Source organism: Colobus angolensis, unplaced genomic scaffold, assembly GCF_000951035.1.
Source record: "Colobus angolensis palliatus isolate OR3802 unplaced genomic scaffold, Cang.pa_1.0 Scaffold3, whole genome shotgun sequence".
Classification (NCBI taxonomy): Eukaryota; Metazoa; Chordata; class Mammalia; order Primates; family Cercopithecidae; genus Colobus; species Colobus angolensis.
This window is the reverse complement of record NW_012116265.1, coordinates 27,609,770-27,631,910: the sequence shown is the minus strand read 5'-3', so window position 1 is coordinate 27,631,910 and position 22,141 is coordinate 27,609,770. Positions and strand designations below refer to the sequence as shown.

At 34.0% G+C, this 22,141-nt stretch overlaps 1 protein-coding gene across 8 annotated transcripts in view; it reads left to right on the top strand.

Moving 5' to 3' along the window:
• GPHN (gephyrin) overlaps positions 1–22,141 on the top strand; it is a 734,237-nt gene that overhangs the window by 339,229 nt on the left and 372,867 nt on the right. For 6 of the 8 annotated variants that reach the window (XM_011949716.1, XM_011949712.1, XM_011949714.1 and 3 more), the window contains exon 4: positions 7,733–7,825. The exons of 1 other annotated variant lie outside the window; for it this stretch is intronic. In XM_011949716.1, coding sequence (XP_011805106.1) covers positions 7,733–7,825 — 93 coding nt within the window. Of the gene's footprint in view, positions 1–6,492; positions 6,605–7,732; positions 7,826–22,141 lie in introns of those variants that run through there. One more of the 8 variants, XM_011949718.1, reaches the window with a different exon arrangement.

The following is a 22,141-nucleotide window of genomic DNA, read 5'->3' as shown; positions in this document are numbered from 1 at the left end:
AAAAAAAAAAAAAAGAGGGAAATTTATAGCACTAAATGCCCACATCAAAAAGTTAGAAAGATCTCCAGTTAACAATCTAACATCACAACTAAAAGAACTAGAGAACCAAGACCAAACAAATCCCAAAGCTAGCAGAAGACAAGAAATAACCAAAATCAAAGCTGAACTCAAAGAGATTGAGACAAAAAAAAAAATGTCTATTATAATGGATGAGTATAAGGCTCCAGATAGATACAAAGAATGATGACTTAGTAAACTTACTCTCTCTTAGCTCTATTACTGTCCCTGTCTTTCTCTTTGATGAGTTGTTTACTCTTTGGCAAAAGTAATTTTGCTAAAAATTTCTATAATGTTTTTTATTATTGTTAAATAATGTAAATGTAAAGAAAACATTATCTGTTTATAAATACATGTATTTCTGAAACAGTTTTCTTAAGTATACCATCTCTAATAACACCATAATACACTAATCTATTATGTTATATTAATTTGTTCATATCTCTGACGTCTGTAACATCAAGCACATTTGTCATGGTTTTTAAAATAATACATGTGTGTTTGTATGTGTGTGTATATATATATATTTATGGCACATTCTAGGCATATTCGTTGCACATACTAGGTATTTGCATGTTTCTTAAGCTGAAAATTAACATATAATCATATTCTTAAGACTTTCTGCCAATTTATTTAAATATAACACATCAAGCTTACCTTTAGAACTATTCTGAAGCTTTTTATAAAAGATAAACTTATCATTAATGAAATACAAATTGGAAATAGTCAGAAAAAGAAGAGGATGCCAAAATGTTAACTGTGAAAGTAGTTGTTTTTATATTGTATTGTTACATTAAAAACCATCACAAAATTTGGTGGCTTTAACACATATAGTGATTTGTTATTTTTCACAAGTCTGGGCTTTTTGAGTGGGAATATCTTCTTCTGGTCTCATTATTTCAGCCACATGAATCTAAGGTCACTCATGTAGCTGAAATAATGTCAGCTCAGTTGGGTCTGGAGAATCTAAGCCTCACTCAGATGCGTGGGACCTTGGTGCTGGCTATTCCACTAGACCCTTCTCTTCAAATGGTCAACCATCATTCCATTGTCCAGCCCAGCCTTCCTGACATGGTAGTAGAAGTTTACCAAAGAGTGAAGACAGAAGAATGAAAACCTTTTGAGACCTAGGCTTCAGAACTGCCACACCATAACTTATTGCCCCATTCCATTGATCAAAGCAAGTCAGAAATCCAGCCCAGTTTCAAGGGTTGTGGAAATAGACCCCACCTCCTGACAGGAGGATTTACAATGACTGTATAACCGTATTTAATTTACCACAGTAGTATATGTGTAATTATTAAGTATAAAATTTGTCTCTAAACTTACTGACCAGAGCACTAAGTATCAGAATGAAGAATGAATAAATGTTTATAATCCCTCTATTTTTTTAACTTTAAATTGAAGTTTAGGGGTACATGTGTAGAATGTGTAAGTTTGTTACATAGGTAAACATATGTCATGAGGGTTGGTTGTACAGATTATTTCATCACCAGGTATTAAGCCTAGTACCCATTAGTTATATTTCCTGCTTCTTTCCCTCCTCTCACCCTCCACTCTTGAACATGTCCCAGTGTGTGTTGTTCCCCCATGTGTTCTCATCATTTAGCTTTCACTTCTAAGTCAGAACATGTGGTATTTGGTTTTCTGTTCCTGCATTAGTTTGCTAAGGATAATGGGATCCAGCTCCGTCCGTGTCCCTGCAAAGAACATGATCTCATTGTTTTCTGTGGCTGCATAGTATTACATGGTATATGGGTACCACATTTTCTTTATCCAGTCTGTCATTGATGGGCATTTTGGTTGTTTCCATGTCTTTGCTATTGTGAATAGTGCTGAAATGAATGTACATATGCATGAGTCTTTATAATATAAGGATTTATAATCATTTGGGTTTGTACTCAGTAATGGGATTTCTGGGTCGAATGGTATTTCTATCTGTAGGTCTTTGAGGAATCACGACACTGTCTTCCATAATAGTTGAACTAATTTACACTCCCACCAACAGTGTAAAAGTGTCCCTTTTTCTCCACAACCTTACCAGCATCTGTTATTATTTGAATTTTTAGTAATAGTCATTCTGACTTGCATGAGATGATATCTCATTGTTTTGATTTGCCTTTTGCTAATCAATGATGTTGAGCTTTTGTTCGTATTCTTATGGGACACATGTATATCTTCTTTTGAGAAGTGTCTGTTCATGTCCTTTCCCCACTTTTTTATGATTTTTTTCTTGTAAATTTATTTAAGTCTCTTGCAAATGCTGGATATCAGACCTTTGTCAGATGCATAGTGGGCAAAAAATTATTTCCCATTCTGTAGGTTGTCTGTTTACTTTTTCGATAGTTTCTTTTGCTGTACAGAAGTTCTTTAGCTTAATTAAATCCCACTTGTCAATTTTTGCTTTTGTTGCAATTGCTTTTAGTGTCTTTGTCATGAATTCTTTGCCCATGCCTATGTCCTAAATGGTATTGCCTAGGTTGTCTTCCAGGGTGTTTATAGTTTTGGGTTTTATATTTAAGTCTTTAATCCATTTTAAGTTAATTTTTGTATATGATGTAAGGAAAGGGTCCAGTTTCAATTTTCTGCATATGGCTAACCAGTTCTCCCAGAACCTTCTATTGAATAGGTTGTTGCTTGTTTTTGTCACATTTGTCAAAGATCAGAGAGTTGTAGGTGTGTCATCTTATTTCTGGGTTCTCTGTTCTGTCCCTATTGCTTGTTTTTGTCAGGTTTGTCAAAGATCAGACAATTGTAGGTGTGTGGTCTTATTTCAGGGTTCTCTATTCTGTTCCATTGGTCCAGTGTCTTTTTGTACCAATACCATGCTGTTTTGGTTACTGTAGCCCTATAGTATAGTTTGAAGTCAAGTAGCAGGATACCTCCAGCTTTGTTTTTATCCTTAGGACCACGTTGGCTATTGAAATCCCTTATTTTTGAATGAGCATACAAATGACAAAGAATTCAAGCAAGGCAAAAATGTAAAAAAGGAGTAAAAAAATAAAATATACTTCAAATTTAACTACCCAAGAGTAATCAATATTAACATTGTTTATAAAACATTCCATCATCTTTCAATGACTATTATGTAGCTAGAAGAATGTATGGATGTTTAAATGAGTGAAAGACATAGCTATATAAACAATTAGGATAATTTTCTGAAGCTAATATATAGTAGCATTTATTTGCACTTAGAAGAAAAGGGAACTGAGTATAAGAGCCTATTGACTTTGAAATAACTTTTTTATTATAAGAGATATATGCTGAAATCCCTCTAAATTTTAAAAAATAGGAAAATCATTAATAGGTTACAGTCAAATGTTAACTATATTTTAAACCTTAGACACGATTGGTTGAATCTTGCTATGAAAGATAAGGATATTTGCACTATTACCTTTCTTCCCACCTACCCTCTCCTTCAAATTTCTGTTTATTATATGATTTTTCAGAAAAAAAAAAACTGATAAAACAATATCCCGTCCTCAAATTAGTGCTTATTTCAAACTTGTTGCAGAGATGTAGGAAGAAAAACAAAAAGCCCAGACTGTATCAGATCTGGAACTTGAAAAAAAAATAGGGGAAGCAAGACCAGAGACAACATATAGTCTTTGTTGGAATACTCTGCTCTTCTGAAATTTTATTAATGTCCAGTGCTAGAATTTTTCTTCCTAGATAAGGGTTTAGCTCATGATTATGTGGGGAGTGTCATCAAGTTTAAGATTAGTTTTTCAATTCAGTGTGCATTCGTTTCTAGAACCTTCATCTTGAATGTGATCAGCCCTCCATTGCATGTTTCTTATAGAAGCTGCTTACAATAAGAAAAAGATATGGAGTCTCTTTTAGTTTGTATCTCTGTAAATTTAGAGGTATTCATGAGAATTTGTAAGATTTTGAGAACTCACCATTATGACCTCTGTGGAGTCCAGAGTAGCATTAGGAGCCTCACAATGATGAATTATGAGTTTCAAAGATCTTTTGTTTCTGTCCTTAACCATCCAACTTTTGAGACTTATGAAGCTCTGTCATTTGCTTATTTGATTGTTGCTTGTGGAGGTTTTTCCTCTTTTATGTTGATTTTATGATATATTAAGAGGGGGATATTTGTGATACACCTTTGTTCTACTGAAGATGAATGGAATGGAATACTAGAAATGCAAAGCAATAATTTTTTAAAGAAATATCCTCCACATAAGGAAAAGTTAATCACTAAAATAAACAATGTCCTCAGCCTCACTTTTGCAACAGATGCAGAGGGATTTTTCATAAGTTGCTTTCATGAAAAAATCTTCAATGACCCTTATTTGGTATAGGCAGCTGAATATTAAAGTTTTCTCAGAATACAGTGGATCTAACAGGTACAGAAACAAATATGGCAAGATAAATTGCTTTCTAAGTAAGCTAAGATAAATTACTGAGATAAATTTAATAAATTGGTACAGTAAATAGCTAAGATAAACTGCTTTTTTAACATGATAGAAAAAACAGTATCTAATGTGGCACATAGTTCAGTTTAATATGTATACATACATCACCTTGAGGTATCTTTCTTAAAATGCAGCTTCTGATTCAGTAGATCTTGGATGGAACTTCAAATTGTGTATTTCTAATTCCATAACACCACTGGTGTCAGTTCTCAGATCATACTTTTAGTAACAAGATTCTAGAAAACTATAGACAACGAGCTCCTCTACTTGACTGAATCCTTGAGACTAGAGACACTGCCTTATTTATCTTTGCATTGCTGTTCTCTAAGGAAGTACCTGAATAAAAGTTTGCCCTGAAATATTTTCTTGTTAAATGAATTAATGAATCAGATGCATGACAGCTACGGCCCTGGAAAACTGGAATTCTATACTGGTGGGTGAGGAAGAATTCTTTTGTTTTGAAAAACAAGTGACTGAATGATAGGATTTCTATTTTGTCTTAAAATCTAAAAGCCTTACTAAAACTTTTGCTCACATGAAATCTGCCATACATAACATTAGCTACTTTGGCCAACAAAATATTACCTCCCAAATGCTTGAATAGATTCTTAACTGCTCTCAAGATAACAAATGTTATTCAAGTGAAACAAATCTATACATTAAGTGTTACCAGTTATCCATCCTGGAAATAGAAAAACTTTAGTAATATTACTGTGGTAAAACTGATTTTTGTTTGTTTGTTTTGAGATGGAGTCTTGCTTTGTCGCCCAGGCTAGAGTGCAGTGGCACATTCTCGGCTCACTGCAACCTCTGCCTCCCTGGTTCAAGCGATTCTCTTGCCTCAGCCTCCCAAGTAGCTGGGATTACAGGCACCTGCCACCGTGCCTGGCTAATTTTTGTATTTTTAGTAGAGACAGGGTTTCACCATCTTGGCCTGGCTAGCCTCGAACTCCTGACCTTGTGATCCACCCACCTCGGCCTCCCAAAGTGCTGGGATTACAGGCGTGAGCCACCGCGCCTGGCCAAAAACTGATTTTAAACTGTGTGAATTCTTTGTGGGCCTACCCAACTATCTGTGAAATTTACCCTTGAGTAATTGAACAGATTGTCTTCTTAGACTAGTAGTTTTCAGTTGCTGGCTACATTTTAGAATTACCTGGGAAGCTTTTAAAAATCCCAGCGCCCAAGCTATACCAAAGAGGTGAGACCCAAGTATTTTTTAATTTCCGCAGTTAATTCCGTTGTGCACTCAAGGTTGAGAACCATTACTTGACTATTAGCTCTTTGAAATCTGAGTCAGTGTTCCTCTTATTTTTAACTTTTAACACTTAATACATGGTAGATACTTCGTAAATTTTTACTTAGTCAACAGATGAATTATCTTATAAGGAAGTATTACCTGAGGCAAAACAGGAGCATTCTTTAGTATAAAGGGACCATTTTTACTATCTTTATTAGCATCTTAAAATTTGAAAGTTTTGAATACCCTCTTAATATTAATACTGAAAGTTGGTATTTGATATAAACATTTTGGTGTTTAGATATTTTGTTGATGCAACTTGGATTTCATATCACTTTTTATCAAGATCTGATATAAATGGATTGCGATCAGAGGTGAGAAAACTGTGGCACAGGCATTTCACTTCCATAATGGAAGTACTTAGGAATGTTACAAAGAGATCTAAGGTGTTCTAGGATACATCAGTCGGAAGACAAAGACGGTTAATCTACACATTGCTGAGTTGTGGTATCAACCATGGTTTTGTTTATTGTTTATTGTTTTCCTGAGACAGAGTTTCACTCTGTCACTCAGGCTGGAGTTCAGTGACGCAATCTCAGCTCACTGCAACCTCCGCCTCCCAGATTCAAGTGATTCTCTTGCCTCAATCTCCTGAGTAGCTGGAAGTACAGGCGTGCTCCACCATGCCTGGCCAATTTTTGTGTTTTTAGTAGAGACGGGGTTTCGCCATGTTGGCCAGGCTGATCTCGAACTCCTGATCTTACGTGATCCACCCGCCTCGGCCTCCCAAAGTGCTGGAATTACAGGCATGAGTCACTGCTCCCAGCTGTTTTTTTTTTTTTTTTTTTAATATACCAGAAAGAATAGAGAGCTATTTACAAGAGTGAGTATTTAAGCTTTTCTACTTTTTAAAATGAAGCACAGACAATTGAAGTTTTAACTTTGGTTTATGAAACCACTTTATAAGCACCTTTATTATAATAATCATTGATTTTTGAGGGGCTTTCTCAGAACAAAATTATAAGTATATCAGGGATCAAAATTATTTAGATGAGCTCTCAGTTATCTACAATTTATGTTTTTAAAAAATAGTTTGTTGCCATTCATTAATCATTGCACAGAAAAGTTTCCTTTATTTGGAGCTCTGAGCTCTGCATTTCTATGATACCAGAATAAAACACAAATCTGCAAAGAAAGGGAAAAAAATCATTTTTTAGGTCTTAGATTTATTCTAAATAATCATCCTACATTTTGTATCACTGATGAATTTGAGAACTGAGGGCACTGTATTGTACATCTCAGTATCAGCCTGCTATTTGTATTTCACACGAGTTATTGGCAATTAAATGATGAATTATATTTTTAAATTTTGACTCTGAATTGTAAAAACGTGATGAAACAATATAATACCAATGCAAGTATATGATTATAACTTAATGAGCACTTAATTGCCCTTTTTAGCAAATGGCTAAAATGTAGGATGGGTTGATAGAATTAGCAAGAATAGGAAAAGTCAGCAGATGGAGATCCTGGTTCACTTTGTTACAAACTAGGTGTGTAACTTTGTAAATTATTTAAGCACATTGTACTTCAGTTGCTCATTAGAAAATAAAGAGGCACATCTGCTAAAGACCCTGCCAGCTCCAGAATTTTATGACATGTAATTCTAATCTCTATAACTGTCATAGTAGTGTCTTTTGAATGGCTAAAAAGAACTTCAGATGCCATTAATTATAAGCTCTTTATTTACAGTTTTTCTTATGTTTTATTTACTTTCAAGAATGTGATACTTGCATCCTCATTTTCTATAATTAATGAAATAAGTACTCAAAATTTCATTGCCTTTTGATCAAGAGTGAAACTGTTCCATGAATTGTGTTTAAAAATTTTCTTACTGACTGTTGAAAAGAATCTGTGTTTCCTTGCTGAATACAAAGTGTCCGAGGACTGGGATGTTTTGAGCAAGCGAGCAAGTTCTTCTGCACATGACTATACTATTGTTTTCTTTCAGGAAACCCTGATAGATTGGTGTGATGAAAAGGAACTTAATTTGATATTAACAACTGGAGGAACAGGGTTTGCACCACGAGATGTCACTCCAGAGGTGAGATGTACATGCCTTTTCATATTCAAGTATTAAACTAATCATGTTTTTGTAAATCCTTTTTACTATATTTATATTATTTTTATAACTTTGCTAGGCATAACAAATAACTTGTAGTTCTAATAATGTGAAAATTTTGCTGTGGATGAATTGTGAAAAATGTTTCTTGACTTTTTTTTTTGGGCTTAAACTAGAAATGACACAATATGAGGAAGATTAAACTGATTCAGAGGTAATCTGTCATTTGCTTGATGTCAACCTAATTTTAGGCACATTTCCAAAGGAAGTGATAGCAGAATTCTGATGGTTAGCATGGCATCTGGTCTGATGTGTTTTGTCAATATAATTCTTTTCTTGAGGTACCCTTGTCATTTGTCTAAAATTACAGTAAGATGACTGCAATAGAATATACTGATTTTACAATACTTTTGTTGAAAAGGGATATATTTTCCACAATTCTAAATGTGAACAGCATTTAAATGCAGAATTTAATGAGCCCAAAAGTAGAATTAATATCTAGGCTTAAGAACACAAGAATCATCTTCAACTTGTTTATATATAGAAAGAAAAATTAGGGAAAGAATGAAGAATAAGCACTATTAACTAATATGGGAGGGGGGTGTATTTTTTCTTTAAGGAAACCATAAACCACAGTTGTCACCTCAGAGCCATACTTAAAATTACATTACCACTTGTGACAGTTTCCTTTACGTCCTCAAACCCCCAACCAGATGTGTTTCTTGGATCAATTTCAACTTAATATTTACTATGTCTTTCTATTTCAAATCAGTACACTATTGTATCTATTACCTTATTAACATACCACAAGATACTTTTGCTCTGCATCTATTAAATAATTACTGGCCTTCTTATGATAGTACAATGGTTTTCAAACTTTAGCCTGCATCAAAATCAACTAGAGGACTTATTAAAACACAAATTGCTTGACCCCCCACCCCTAGAGTTTCTGATTCAGTAAAGCTGCAATGGGTCTTGAGAATCTGTATTTCTAACAAGGCCCCAGGTGATGTAGATGTGTTGTTGTTGGACCATAGACCATACTTTCAGACTTTGAGAACTGCTGCTCTATTATATGAAAATGCAATTTTAAGAAGTATTTTTTTTCTATTCCTCTATATAAAAACCATGGTACATAAATTTTTGATATTATTATAATTAGGGTTTTAAACAAAATAGTTTTGGCTTTTAAAACAATCAAAATCAAGTTGTATTGAGAGGTTAACTTCAACTGCATAAATGAAGTCATCCTTACACAATGTATTTAGCTTCTGGCTTCTATAGTTAATGGTTCTTTGGCCAAGTTTTACATTTCTTTTATGCTATGACTAACTGAAAAAGTACAATTGGGAAGGAAGCCATCTCCTGCAGAGGTGTGCTTATGTTTTGTTTTTTTGTAAGAACATTGACTACTTACATTAAGATATGGATTTTTGGAGTTTGGGTGCTGTCTTAAGTGTTTTAGTAAATCACTTTGGATTTACATATGCCTATTTTTTGTGTGATGGTTTGATATTTTCATATTTTTTCATAACAGAAAAATAGAAAAAATTTCACCAGAAAATTCATTCATAACCAAATAACAGTATTATTTTTAATTCCTTGGATAATTCATTGTGGGGAAATAATTTACATCACAAAATGTTTTGTATCCTATGGGGCTTCCAGTTAATACAAAATGCTAGGCTGAAAATTCAAACCTTTGAATTCTGGCTCTGCTACTTATCAACAAGGTGACCATAGATGGAGTGTTTTTACTCACACTTCTGATGCCATGTGGGTTTTTTTACTCGAACCAGCCAATTCTTCAACTTCAACAGATATCAGATGTCCTTCTTTTTATTTCAATTAAGTTCTGACACTACCTACCAGGAATTAGTACTAGACTCCGCAGATTTAAGGGCTCAGTCCACAAGATTGCCTTCACGTCACGTGCCAGTGGCAAGTACCAGATCCCCAGGCTACTCAAAATTCTGTCCTACTTGACTACAAAGTCAGCTGGTTCCCATAACCCCCTATTTTCAGATTCACTAATTTGCTAGAATAGGTCCAAAAACTCCTGGAAACACTTTACTTATGCTTACCAGTTTACTATAAAGGATACAATTTAGGAATAGCCAAATGCAAGAGATGCACAGGGCAATGTATAGGGGCAAGGAGGTTCCACCCCCTCTCAGTATTTAGCACCCCTCCAGCACCTTGATGAGTTCATCACTCTGGAAGCTCTCTGAATCCCATTGTTCAAGAGATTTTATGGAGCTCAATCTCTAACCCCACCCTCAGTGGGTGGAACTGAAAATTCCAGTGCTCTAACAAGTTAGACTGTCCAATGACCAGACCAGCCCCATCCTGAGGCTATCTAGGCAGGCACCCTAAGTAATCTCATTAGCATAAACTCAGGTGTGATCTGAAGAGGTTTGGTCCTGGCACAGGGGCTCACGCCTGTAATCCCAGCACTTTGAGAGGCCCAGGCGGGTGGATCAGTTCAGGCCAGGAGTTCAAGACAAGCCTGGACAACAAAGTGGAGACCACGTCTTTACTAAAAACACAAAGAATTAGCCAGGTGTGGTGGCACACGCCTGTAATCCCAGCTACTCAGGTAGCTGAGGCATGAGAATCACTTGAACCTGAGAGTAGAGGTTGTGGCGAGCAGAGGTCACACTATTGCACTCCAGCCTGGGTGACAGAGGGAGATCCTGTCTCAAAAAAAAAGGGGGGGGTGGGAGGGGGGTGCAGAGGGTTTGTTAGGAATAACAAAAGGCACTCTCTACTCCTATCACTCAGGAAATTCCCAAGGGTTTTATGAGTTCTGTAATAAGTCAGGAATCAAGAACAAAGACCAAATGTATTTTTCTCCTATACCTCTATTGAGACTAGTCATTTAACCACTCTTTGCCTTAGTTTTTTATAAAGCAAGGGAAATAAAAGCACCTATTTACCAAGGTGGCTGTGACTGTTCAATGAGAACTATTCCTAGTATTTTATGTAAGAGTTAATTTATAAGAGTTAAATTTTTTTATTTGTTGCTATGTAACTTATGTAACTACCAAATGGACACATTTGATAGTGTTTCTTTTTTGTATGTAATACCAAATAGGCAACTATAGCCTTTTACTTGATTTAAGGTATGTCCATGAAATCTTTAGAATCTTATTAACTTATTTCTTAATTTTGATAGGGTAAGCTTCATATTTGATCTCTTCCATCTCTATATTATATAACTCACAAATCTTGAATTTCTGCTGTTCTTGTATCTGGGTTTTCTCTCTTTTCTTTTTTGGTACTACTAGTGACAAGTGTCTGTTTCCATGGTATTGTATATTTCATTATTCAGAAATTGAGCAGTATTTTATTCTTAAAGTTTTTCAGTTATTTGAAAACTATTGAGGTGCTCTTATATTCATATATACCTATAGCAGCTACATAGGTAAAATTATATTAGGGGTTTCTTAAATGGATTTAAAATATACATAAATATGTCTTCTCTAATATCTATTTTTGAAAAGAAACAATTTGCCTGATTGTGAATAACTTGATCTTTAATAGGTTCACTTCATATTTTATATGTATATATACATATGATAAGAATATGGCAAAAGTTTGTAGCACTCATAAGCTATTAAATAATACCAATAAAATAAATAATAAATAAGCAAACATAAAATCAATATAGGCCTACTAAAAAGTAATTCTACTAATTTCCCTTTTACTTTACACCCTAGAGTAGTTGCAGTTCTTATAATATCTAACATATAATATTGACGTATCAGATAGGAATTTAGAAGTATAATTCTGTACCTGAATTATATAGTAGTTTGTCTGTTTTGATAGTTGTATCTAAAAAGAAGAAGCTGTTTCTAGACACATTTACCTATATTATATACATCAGGATTGCAAATATTTTTTAATGAGGTCAGAAGTTATTGGTAGAAAGCACAAATACTAATTTGATAAAAGTAAAACAATGTAAAACTTCTCCCTTAAAATCCTAATGTTTTATAGTCGATAATTGTCAGTAATTAGCTTAATCTGTAAAGCACAAAGGAAAATTGTTTGTGGGATGTGTGTGTTGTAAGAAAAAAAAATGAAGGATGAAAATGATGAATACGATGAATGAAAAAAAAATCCAAAGATTTTGTCAATGGGTATGAACTCTAGACAAAATGAAAAATTTAATCAACAGATTTCCCTCTAGGTCTATTAAAAATGAGAGTAGAATATCAAGTATAGTAAAGTTTATCTTCTTTATTATATATTTTATAGGAATAGGGCTATCAGAATTGATTTTCCTAAATTATGAATTTGTTAATATTTTTAGGCCCTGTGTCATAGAATATGGTTCATCTGATATTTGCATGCTTTCTAGCCTTCTGCCTGCCTCTAAATATGAGATGCTATCAAAACTTACATATAAAAATCATGACAATTCTCACTCATCAACTTTTTAGAATTTTGTTTTGATAATAAAAAATGGTTTTTAATAATAGATTGCTTGCTTTTTTTCTTTTCTTTTTTTTTTTTTTTTGAGACAGAGTCTCACTCTGTCACCCAGGCTGGAGTGCAGTGGCATGATCTCAGCTCACTGCAACCTCCACCTTCCAGGTTCAAGCAATTCTCGTACCTCAGCCTCCTGAGTAGCTGGAATTACAGACGTGCACCACCATGCCCAGCTAATTTTTATATTTTTAGTAGAGACAGGGTTTCACCACATTGGCCAGGATGGTCTCAAACTGCTGACCTCAAGTGATCTGCCCACTTGAGCCTCCCCAAGTGCTGACATTACAGGCATGAACCACCGTGCCTGGCCAGTTTGCATTTTTTTCTGATCTGATAAAGGTTGGATAATTCATTGTGACTAGTGAAATATTAGTAATTATAAAGTTCCACAGATCGTAAAACTCATTTCTATACAAAGTATTATCCCTTTATGTCCCATTATTATTTCAAAGCAATGTATGTCCAAAAAAGGTATTATTACATAAAGGATCTTTTATCATTCTTAAAACATAAAAGTTTAGTTATAGACATATAAGCAAGGTGAAGTGAGGGCCCTTTAGACATAAATGCACACATTCTAGAAGAGCTAAAAGATTAAGAAATATTAACAAAAGAATATCTCTATACTTATTTTAAAAGTGTTTGATAATATAGTAAAGTAGAAAATGTTAAACTGTTAAATATTTAAAAGGCACAAAATAACTTTCAGTACTTTTAGAGCACTAAGCTGTATTGAATTGAGTTGTATGCTAATATATTATTTTGATCATAGGTAAAAGAGTTAAATAAAAGCCTAGCATACATGAATGTCTTATCCACTTGCTCATTCATGAAGCTTTTGTTTTTAATCCTCAATATGTGTTCAGTACAATGCTTGGTACTGAAGTTAATAAATGGGCGAGACTTTCACAGGAGTAAGCAATGTGGCCCACAAGCCAAATCCAGCCTGTCACCTGTTTTTTTGCATGTCCAGGAAGCTAAGAATAGATTTTACATTTTTAAATGGGTGAAAAAATCAAAAGGAGAGTAATATTTGTGAGGTGAAAAATTATTTGGAATTTGAATTTTATGGTCTATAAATGAAGATTTATTGGAACAAAGCTATATTTATTTATGTATTGTCTATGGCTAAAATAGCAGAGTTGAGAAGTTGTAAACAAGATCATATAGCCTATAAAGCCTGACATATTTATCATCTGATGCTTTGCAGAAAAGCCTGTCCACCCCTGGCCTGTTGGATGACAACAAGTCATGTTTACTCACATTTTTTTACTTTCTGATTTTTACCTTTGGTTCTTTAGTAATCCGAATAATGTTAGGTTTCCTTCCTTATATTTTTAATTTTAGGTGGAGCAAAGAAAAAATGCTTTTCTGCCATATTGAAGTGTATTGCCCCATTGTCTCAACAGACAATATAGCATAACAAAAATAAAATATCCCTTATTCTAAGTAATATATAGAATTCTGTACTTTAAAAATTAATCAAATGAATTTGTTATACATTAAGTAAAATCTCACTCTTAAAAATAATTTTAAACTGACAAAAAAATAGTTTTAAACTGACATTCTTAGAAATGCCTCATAACAAAAGTATGCTGATATAATTGATGATTATGAAATAATCAAACAAAAGAAGAAATAGCAAAAATACCAGGAAACTATAAATTTGACATAAGGAATATTTACTTAAAAGGGTTCTTATAACTGTTTCATTATGGAAGTGAAGAGGCATCAGACAAAGTGACCAATGCTGAAAGAGGGAAAATACTACAAAATGGTACCAAAGAACCCTGACCTAGGAAAAGACTCTGAATTTTAGAAGGCATATTCTGTTTATAGACTACTTTTAGGTTTCTTTGGGGCAGATAAATATCTAAGCTTTTCTACACATTTTTTTCACTTAGGTTATTAGATTTTTTTCATGAAAATGTCAGTTTTCTAATACAAATTAAAGAGTTATAAAAATTGTTTTATAATCAATTTGTTGAAATGTATGTGTGTCATAATTTTGAGTGTTTGTTTACTATAAGACAGGCATTATTTTATGCAGTCATTAGTCATTTTTCTTTCTTATATTGTAATGCTTCAAAAATAAGAACACTGTATAAGCACTGGGAAGAAGAAAAAATTGAGCTAAGTTACTAACAACATGTTAATGATTTTCAGTTTGTTACTCCTGTGAAAGATAGTGAGATTTTACATTTAATAACTCACCTAAAAGTTAATATTGGCCATTTTAACAGTCAGAAAACACTCTCCTACAGAAGCATAGTGAAAAACACCATATTTAATCATTTGTTTTTGATATAAAATTTGATTTTGTTTTGAGTAAAATAAAATATCTGTTATACATGGTAAGGCTAAAATTAATCATATTGAACTAGGATTTTGACTATCTTAAAATTCTTCTATGCTGCTTACAAAGCAGAATACTAGAAACCCTTATATTTGAGGTATTTAAAACTGAATTTAATAAAATGTTCCATTCCTCTGTGATCAGCTTTGATGGTTATATTTTATCCCATTTTAAGGAGCTCATCCTAATTTTATGAAATAGGTCCCATGTCATATCTTTGTATAAACATGTTGGCATGCAATATGGTATAGTGGAAAAGGCTTACACTACAGAGTCAGATTCCTGAATTTAAATATTAGTGCTACTACTTACTAACTATGAAACTTAAGGCAAGTTGACCTGTTCAAATCTGTTTTCTCATCTGCTAAATTAGCTGATGCCTACCTACCTCTCAAAATTGTTGATTCTAATAATAATCATAGTCAATAATAAAAACTAACACATATGGCAATTACTATGTGCAAGGAACTCTTTTAAGCATATGTTAACTCATTTAGTCTTCAAAGCAACCATACAAGGCCGGGTGTGGTGGCTCATGCCTATAATCCCAGCCCTTTGGGAGGCCGAGGCAGTGGATCACTTGAGGTCAGGATTTTGAGACCAGCCTGGCCAACATGGTGAAACTCATGTTTACTAAAATACAAAAAAATTAGCCAGGCATGTTGTTGCATGCCTGTGGTCCCAGCTACACAGGAGGCCGAATCACGAGAATTACTTGAACCCAGGAGGCAGAAGTTGCAGTGAGCAAAGATGGGGCTACCTGGGTGACAGAGTGATACCCTGTCTTAAAAAATAAATAAATAAATAAATAAAATATGTATAAGGCAGGTACTATTTATTGTTAGCTCTGCCTTAAAGATGCAGAAACTGTGACACAGATTGATTCATTGACTTGCCCAAGATTTTTCAAGTAGTAAATGGCAATAAATACATGTGAAAGGATCTAACATATTTGTAGATGCTCAGTATTTGTTCTTTTTCTTCCTCATTTAATTAACAGTACTACCTATTATCTCTAATTAGATATGGTAGCCCCACATACTTTTGCTACTAACCATTGTGTTTCTGATAGCTATTGTTAACTACAAACCTAACTGGTAGTTATGTCTTAAAAATAAGGACTTGTCTTGAAACAGCCAGATATGTGAAAAAATAGCTTTTTAGTAATAGCCCACTGTATATCTGGGGTTTGTAATTATTTTTATATTGTCCACTGAAAGCAGAATTTTTTTTTCAGATCATAGGCACACTTAGTACCTTCCTGTTTGGTAAGAATAGCATTCATTGTCTTTGTTCAATGTAACAAATATTTATGAAGCACCTTGGGCTTTATCGAACTTAAAGCTGAAGTACATATACTCCTAAAATAGTCACATGACAATTCAAGACGATATAAACCTGGTACCAGAAATATTCAGCCAATTCAGGCAAAAAGATTTATTCAAAGAGAAAGATTAAAAGCGAGTTTGAGTAATCAGTGAAATTTTTATAAAATTTAAGCTAAAATTGAGTGGGATTCAGGTTTTGAAAGAGGAAGACATTATATTAGGAGTAAAGAAGAAGGAAAATGTTGAGCAAGGCACAGAGAAATATAAACATAAAATCTTTCTAGCTAAAACAGAGAATTCACTTTACATAGGAGGATGGATACACTAGACCTACATTATTTTATTTCTTTCAGACTGGCTAAGGAGGGACCAAATATAGAAAGGAGAGATTTACTGTATTAGTCTGTTCTCACATCACTAATAAAGACATACCCAAGACTGGATAATTTGTAAAAGAAAGGTTTAATTGACTCACAATTCAGCAGGGTATGGTAGGCCTTAGGAAACTTACAGTCATGGTGGAAGTTGAAGCAAATACGTCCTTCTTCACATGGCGGCAGCAAGTAGAAGTGCAGAGCCACAGTGGGAAAGGCCCCTTATAAAACCATCAGATCTCAAGAGAACTCACTATCATGAGAACCATGAAAAAAGTATGAGGGTAACTGCCCCATGATTAAATTATTAATACCTCCCACTGAGTCCCTCTCATTATACATAGGGATTATGAGAATTACAATTCAAGACCAGATTTGGGTGGGGACACAGCCAAACCATATCACTGTCCTTATTCAAAGATTCCTTGGAAACCAGAACTCATAAGTCTACTATCAGTCAGTATAGACAGTAAAATCATGCTTTCAGGACTTTCTTAGACTCTTTTTTGAATCAGCATTTATTCAAATGCATATGAATACATTCCTCAGTAGGACTAACTTTATTCTTTTTGGAGTTTGTTTTTATGCCCTGGTTAAAAAAAAAAAAAGTTTTGATTTAATCTGCGAACATAGTAACTATCGATCTATTTATTTATTTATCAAATTTAAATTACTGAAAGGCACCAAATTCCAATTTTGTTAAATGCTGTTTGGAAACCTTTTCAATCCATATTTCCCTTAGAATCAAGAATCAAAACAATCAAGGAATATGTTATCATAGATTTTGTCAGTGCTATATCTCTAGTTAGCTTAGCATTTGTATAAAATTACAAACTTTATAATAGTAGAGAAATCATAGTATCTCAGAATTTGAAGAGAACAAAGACCATCATGTTCAAAGCCCTAGCATGCCCTTTTCATCATTCCAGCCTGAACATTTCAATCATCACTTCTTCTATCGAAGAGTTCATTGTTTAGACAACTCTAGTTGTTTGAAAGTCTAAATATATCAAACTGAAATCTGTCACCTTATAATTTCTACCCACTTGTCCTAATTCTGCTCTTGGCTGTGCTCAAAAGAAGGTTAATTCCTCCTTTACATGACATTTCTGGTATTTGAAAAGAAATGTTACGTTTCTCCTTAAGTCTACTTACTTTTGGATTATTTTTGCATTTAATTTTTCCACCAGGCACAGACTTACCCAAAACATACATTCTCTATTTTTTATGCATGAAAAAAGAAAAGCTCCATAGTAAAATGGTACCAGTATAAAAATTATAGGTAGAAAATTAGACCATTTAGATAAATAATTAGAGCAATAATTGACTTTGCATTTAAGACTTAAGTTGAAAGGGTCCTATTCCACATAGTAGCACTAAAGAGGAAAGAGTACATTGTTCCTTGAGGTCAGAATTTTTGCAATTTTGAGAATAAGGCAAAAACAAAAATTTCCTATATGAAGAACCCACAAATAAAAATTATATATTCAGTTTCCTTTAAATATATGTCCTAATTGTATACCTACTCTATCTCAGAATATGCACTCAGCTTTTATGGGACCCTATGGATAAGAGAGATCATATGTTAAATAAACATATAAGCAAGTGTACATGCAAGTGATGGTAAGTTCTGTTTCTTTTTTTTTTTTTTTTTTTTTAATATACCAGAAAGAATAGAGAGCTATTTACAAGAGTGAGTATTTAAGCTTTTCTACTTTTTAAAATGAAGCACAGACAATTGAAGTTTTAACTTTGGTTTATGAAACCACTTTATAAGCACCTTTATTATAATAATCATTGATTTTTGAGGGGCTTTCTCAGAACAAAATTATAAGTATATCAGGGATCAAAATTATTTAGATGAGCTCTCAGTTATCTACAATTTATGTTTTTAAAAAATAGTTTGTTGCCATTCATTAATCATTGCACAGAAAAGTTTCCTTTATTTGGAGCTCTGAGCTCTGCATTTCTATGATACCAGAATAAAACACAAATCTGCAAAGAAAGGGAAAAAAATCATTTTTTAGGTCTTAGATTTATTCTAAATAATCATCCTACATTTTGTATCACTGATGAATTTGAGAACTGAGGGCACCGTATTGTACATCTCAGTATCAGCCTGCTATTTGTATTTCACACGAGTTATTGGCAATTAAATGATGAATTATATTTTTAAATTTTGACTCTGAATTGTAAAAACGTGATGAAACAATATAATACCAATGCAAGTATATGATTATAACTTAATGAGCACTTAATTGCCCTTTTTAGCAAATGGCTAAAATGTAGGATGGGTTGATAGAATTAGCAAGAATAGGAAAAGTCAGCAGATGGAGATCCTGGTTCACTTTGTTACAAACTAGGTGTGTAACTTTGTAAATTATTTAAGCACATTGTACTTCAGTTGCTCATTAGAAAATAAAGAGGCACATCTGCTAAAGACCCTGCCAGCTCCAGAATTTTATGACATGTAATTCTAATCTCTATAACTGTCATAGTAGTGTCTTTTGAATGGCTAAAAAGAACTTCAGATGCCATTAATTATAAGCTCTTTATTTACAGTTTTTCTTATGTTTTATTTACTTTCAAGAATGTGATACTTGCATCCTCATTTTCTATAATTAATGAAATAAGTACTCAAAATTTCATTGCCTTTTGATCAAGAGTGAAACTGTTCCATGAATTGTGTTTAAAAATTTTCTTACTGACTGTTGAAAAGAATCTGTGTTTCCTTGCTGAATACAAAGTGTCCGAGGACTGGGATGTTTTGAGCAAGCGAGCAAGTTCTTCTGCACATGACTATACTATTGTTTTCTTTCAGGAAACCCTGATAGATTGGTGTGATGAAAAGGAACTTAATTTGATATTAACAACTGGAGGAACAGGGTTTGCACCACGAGATGTCACTCCAGAGGTGAGATGTACATGCCTTTTCATATTCAAGTATTAAACTAATCATGTTTTTGTAAATCCTTTTTACTATATTTATATTATTTTTATAACTTTGCTAGGCATAACAAATAACTTGTAGTTCTAATAATGTGAAAATTTTGCTGTGGATGAATTGTGAAAAATGTTTCTTGACTTTTTTTTTTGGGCTTAAACTAGAAATGACACAATATGAGGAAGATTAAACTGATTCAGAGGTAATCTGTCATTTGCTTGATGTCAACCTAATTTTAGGCACATTTCCAAAGGAAGTGATAGCAGAATTCTGATGGTTAGCATGGCATCTGGTCTGATGTGTTTTGTCAATATAATTCTTTTCTTGAGGTACCCTTGTCATTTGTCTAAAATTACAGTAAGATGACTGCAATAGAATATACTGATTTTACAATACTTTTGTTGAAAAGGGATATATTTTCCACAATTCTAAATGTGAACAGCATTTAAATGCAGAATTTAATGAGCCCAAAAGTAGAATTAATATCTAGGCTTAAGAACACAAGAATCATCTTCAACTTGTTTATATATAGAAAGAAAAATTAGGGAAAGAATGAAGAATAAGCACTATTAACTAATATGGGAGGGGGGTGTATTTTTTCTTTAAGGAAACCATAAACCACAGTAGTCACCTCAGAGCCATACTTAAAATTACATTACCACTTGTGACAGTTTCCTTTACGTCCTCAAACCCCCAACCAGATGTGTTTCTTGGATCAATTTCAACTTAATATTTACTATGTCTTTCTATTTCAAATCAGTACACTATTGTATCTATTACCTTATTAACATACCACAAGATACTTTTGCTCTGCATCTATTAAATAATTACTGGCCTTCTTATGATAGTACAATGGTTTTCAAACTTTAGCCTGCATCAAAATCAACTAGAGGACTTATTAAAACACAAATTGCTTGACCCCCCACCCCTAGAGTTTCTGATTCAGTAAAGCTGCAATGGGTCTTGAGAATCTGTATTTCTAACAAGGCCCCAGGTGATGTAGATGTGTTGTTGTTGGACCATAGACCATACTTTCAGACTTTGAGAACTGCTGCTCTATTATATGAAAATGCAATTTTAAGAAGTATTTTTTTTCTATTCCTCTATATAAAAACCATGGTACATAAATTTTTGATATTATTATAATTAGGGTTTTAAACAAAATAGTTTTGGCTTTTAAAACAATCAAAATCAAGTTGTATTGAGAGGTTAACTTCAACTGCATAAATGAAGTCATCCTTACACAATGTATTTAGCTTCTGGCTTCTATAGTTAATGGTTCTTTGGCCAAGTTTTACATTTCTTTTATGCTATGACTAACTGAAAAAGTACAATTGGGAAGGAAGCCATCTCCTGCAGAGGTGTGCTTATGTTTTGTTTTTTTGTAAGAACATTGACTACTTACATTAAGATATGGATTTTTGGAGTTTGGGTGCTGTCTTAAGTGTTTTAGTAAATCACTTTGGATTTACATATGCCTATTTTTTGTGTGATGGTTTGATATTTTCATATTTTTTCATAACAGAAAAATAGAAAAAATTTCACCAGAAAATTCATTCATAACCAAATAACAGTATTATTTTTAATTCCTTGGATAATTCATTGTGGGGAAATAATTTACATCACAAAATGTTTTGTATCCTATGGGGCTTCCAGTTAATACAAAATGCTAGGCTGAAAATTCAAACCTTTGAATTCTGGCTCTGCTACTTATCAACAAGGTGACCATAGATGGAGTGTTTTTACTCACACTTCTGATGCCATGTGGGTTTTTTTACTCGAACCAGCCAATTCTTCAACTTCAACAGATATCAGATGTCCTTCTTTTTATTTCAATTAAGTTCTGACACTACCTACCAGGAATTAGTACTAGACTCCGCAGATTTAAGGGCTCAGTCCACAAGATTGCCTTCACGTCACGTGCCAGTGGCAAGTACCAGATCCCCAGGCTACTCAAAATTCTGTCCTACTTGACTACAAAGTCAGCTGGTTCCCATAACCCCCTATTTTCAGATTCACTAATTTGCTAGAATAGGTCCAAAAACTCCTGGAAACACTTTACTTATGCTTACCAGTTTACTATAAAGGATACAATTTAGGAATAGCCAAATGCAAGAGATGCACAGGGCAATGTATAGGGGCAAGGAGGTTCCACCCCCTCTCAGTATTTAGCACCCCTCCAGCACCTTGATGAGTTCATCACTCTGGAAGCTCTCTGAATCCCATTGTTCAAGAGATTTTATGGAGCTCAATCTCTAACCCCACCCTCAGTGGGTGGAACTGAAAATTCCAGTGCTCTAACAACTTAGACTGTCCAATGACCAGACCAGCCCCATCCTGAGGCTATCTAGGCAGGCACCCTAAGTAATCTCATTAGCATAAACTCAGGTGTGATCTGAAGAGGTTTGGTCCTGGCACAGGGGCTCACGCCTGTAATCCCAGCACTTTGAGAGGCCCAGGCGGGTGGATCAGTTCAGGCCAGGAGTTCAAGACAAGCCTGGACAACAAAGTGGAGACCACGTCTTTACTAAAAACACAAAGAATTAGCCAGGTGTGGTGGCACACGCCTGTAATCCCAGCTACTCAGGTAGCTGAGGCATGAGAATCACTTGAACCTGAGAGTAGAGGTTGTGGCGAGCAGAGGTCACACTATTGCACTCCAGCCTGGGTGACAGAGGGAGATCCTGTCTCAAAAAAAAAGGGGGGGGGGGGAGGGGGGTGCAGAGGGTTTGTTAGGAATAACAAAAGGCACTCTCTACTCCTATCACTCAGGAAATTCCCAAGGGTTTTATGAGTTCT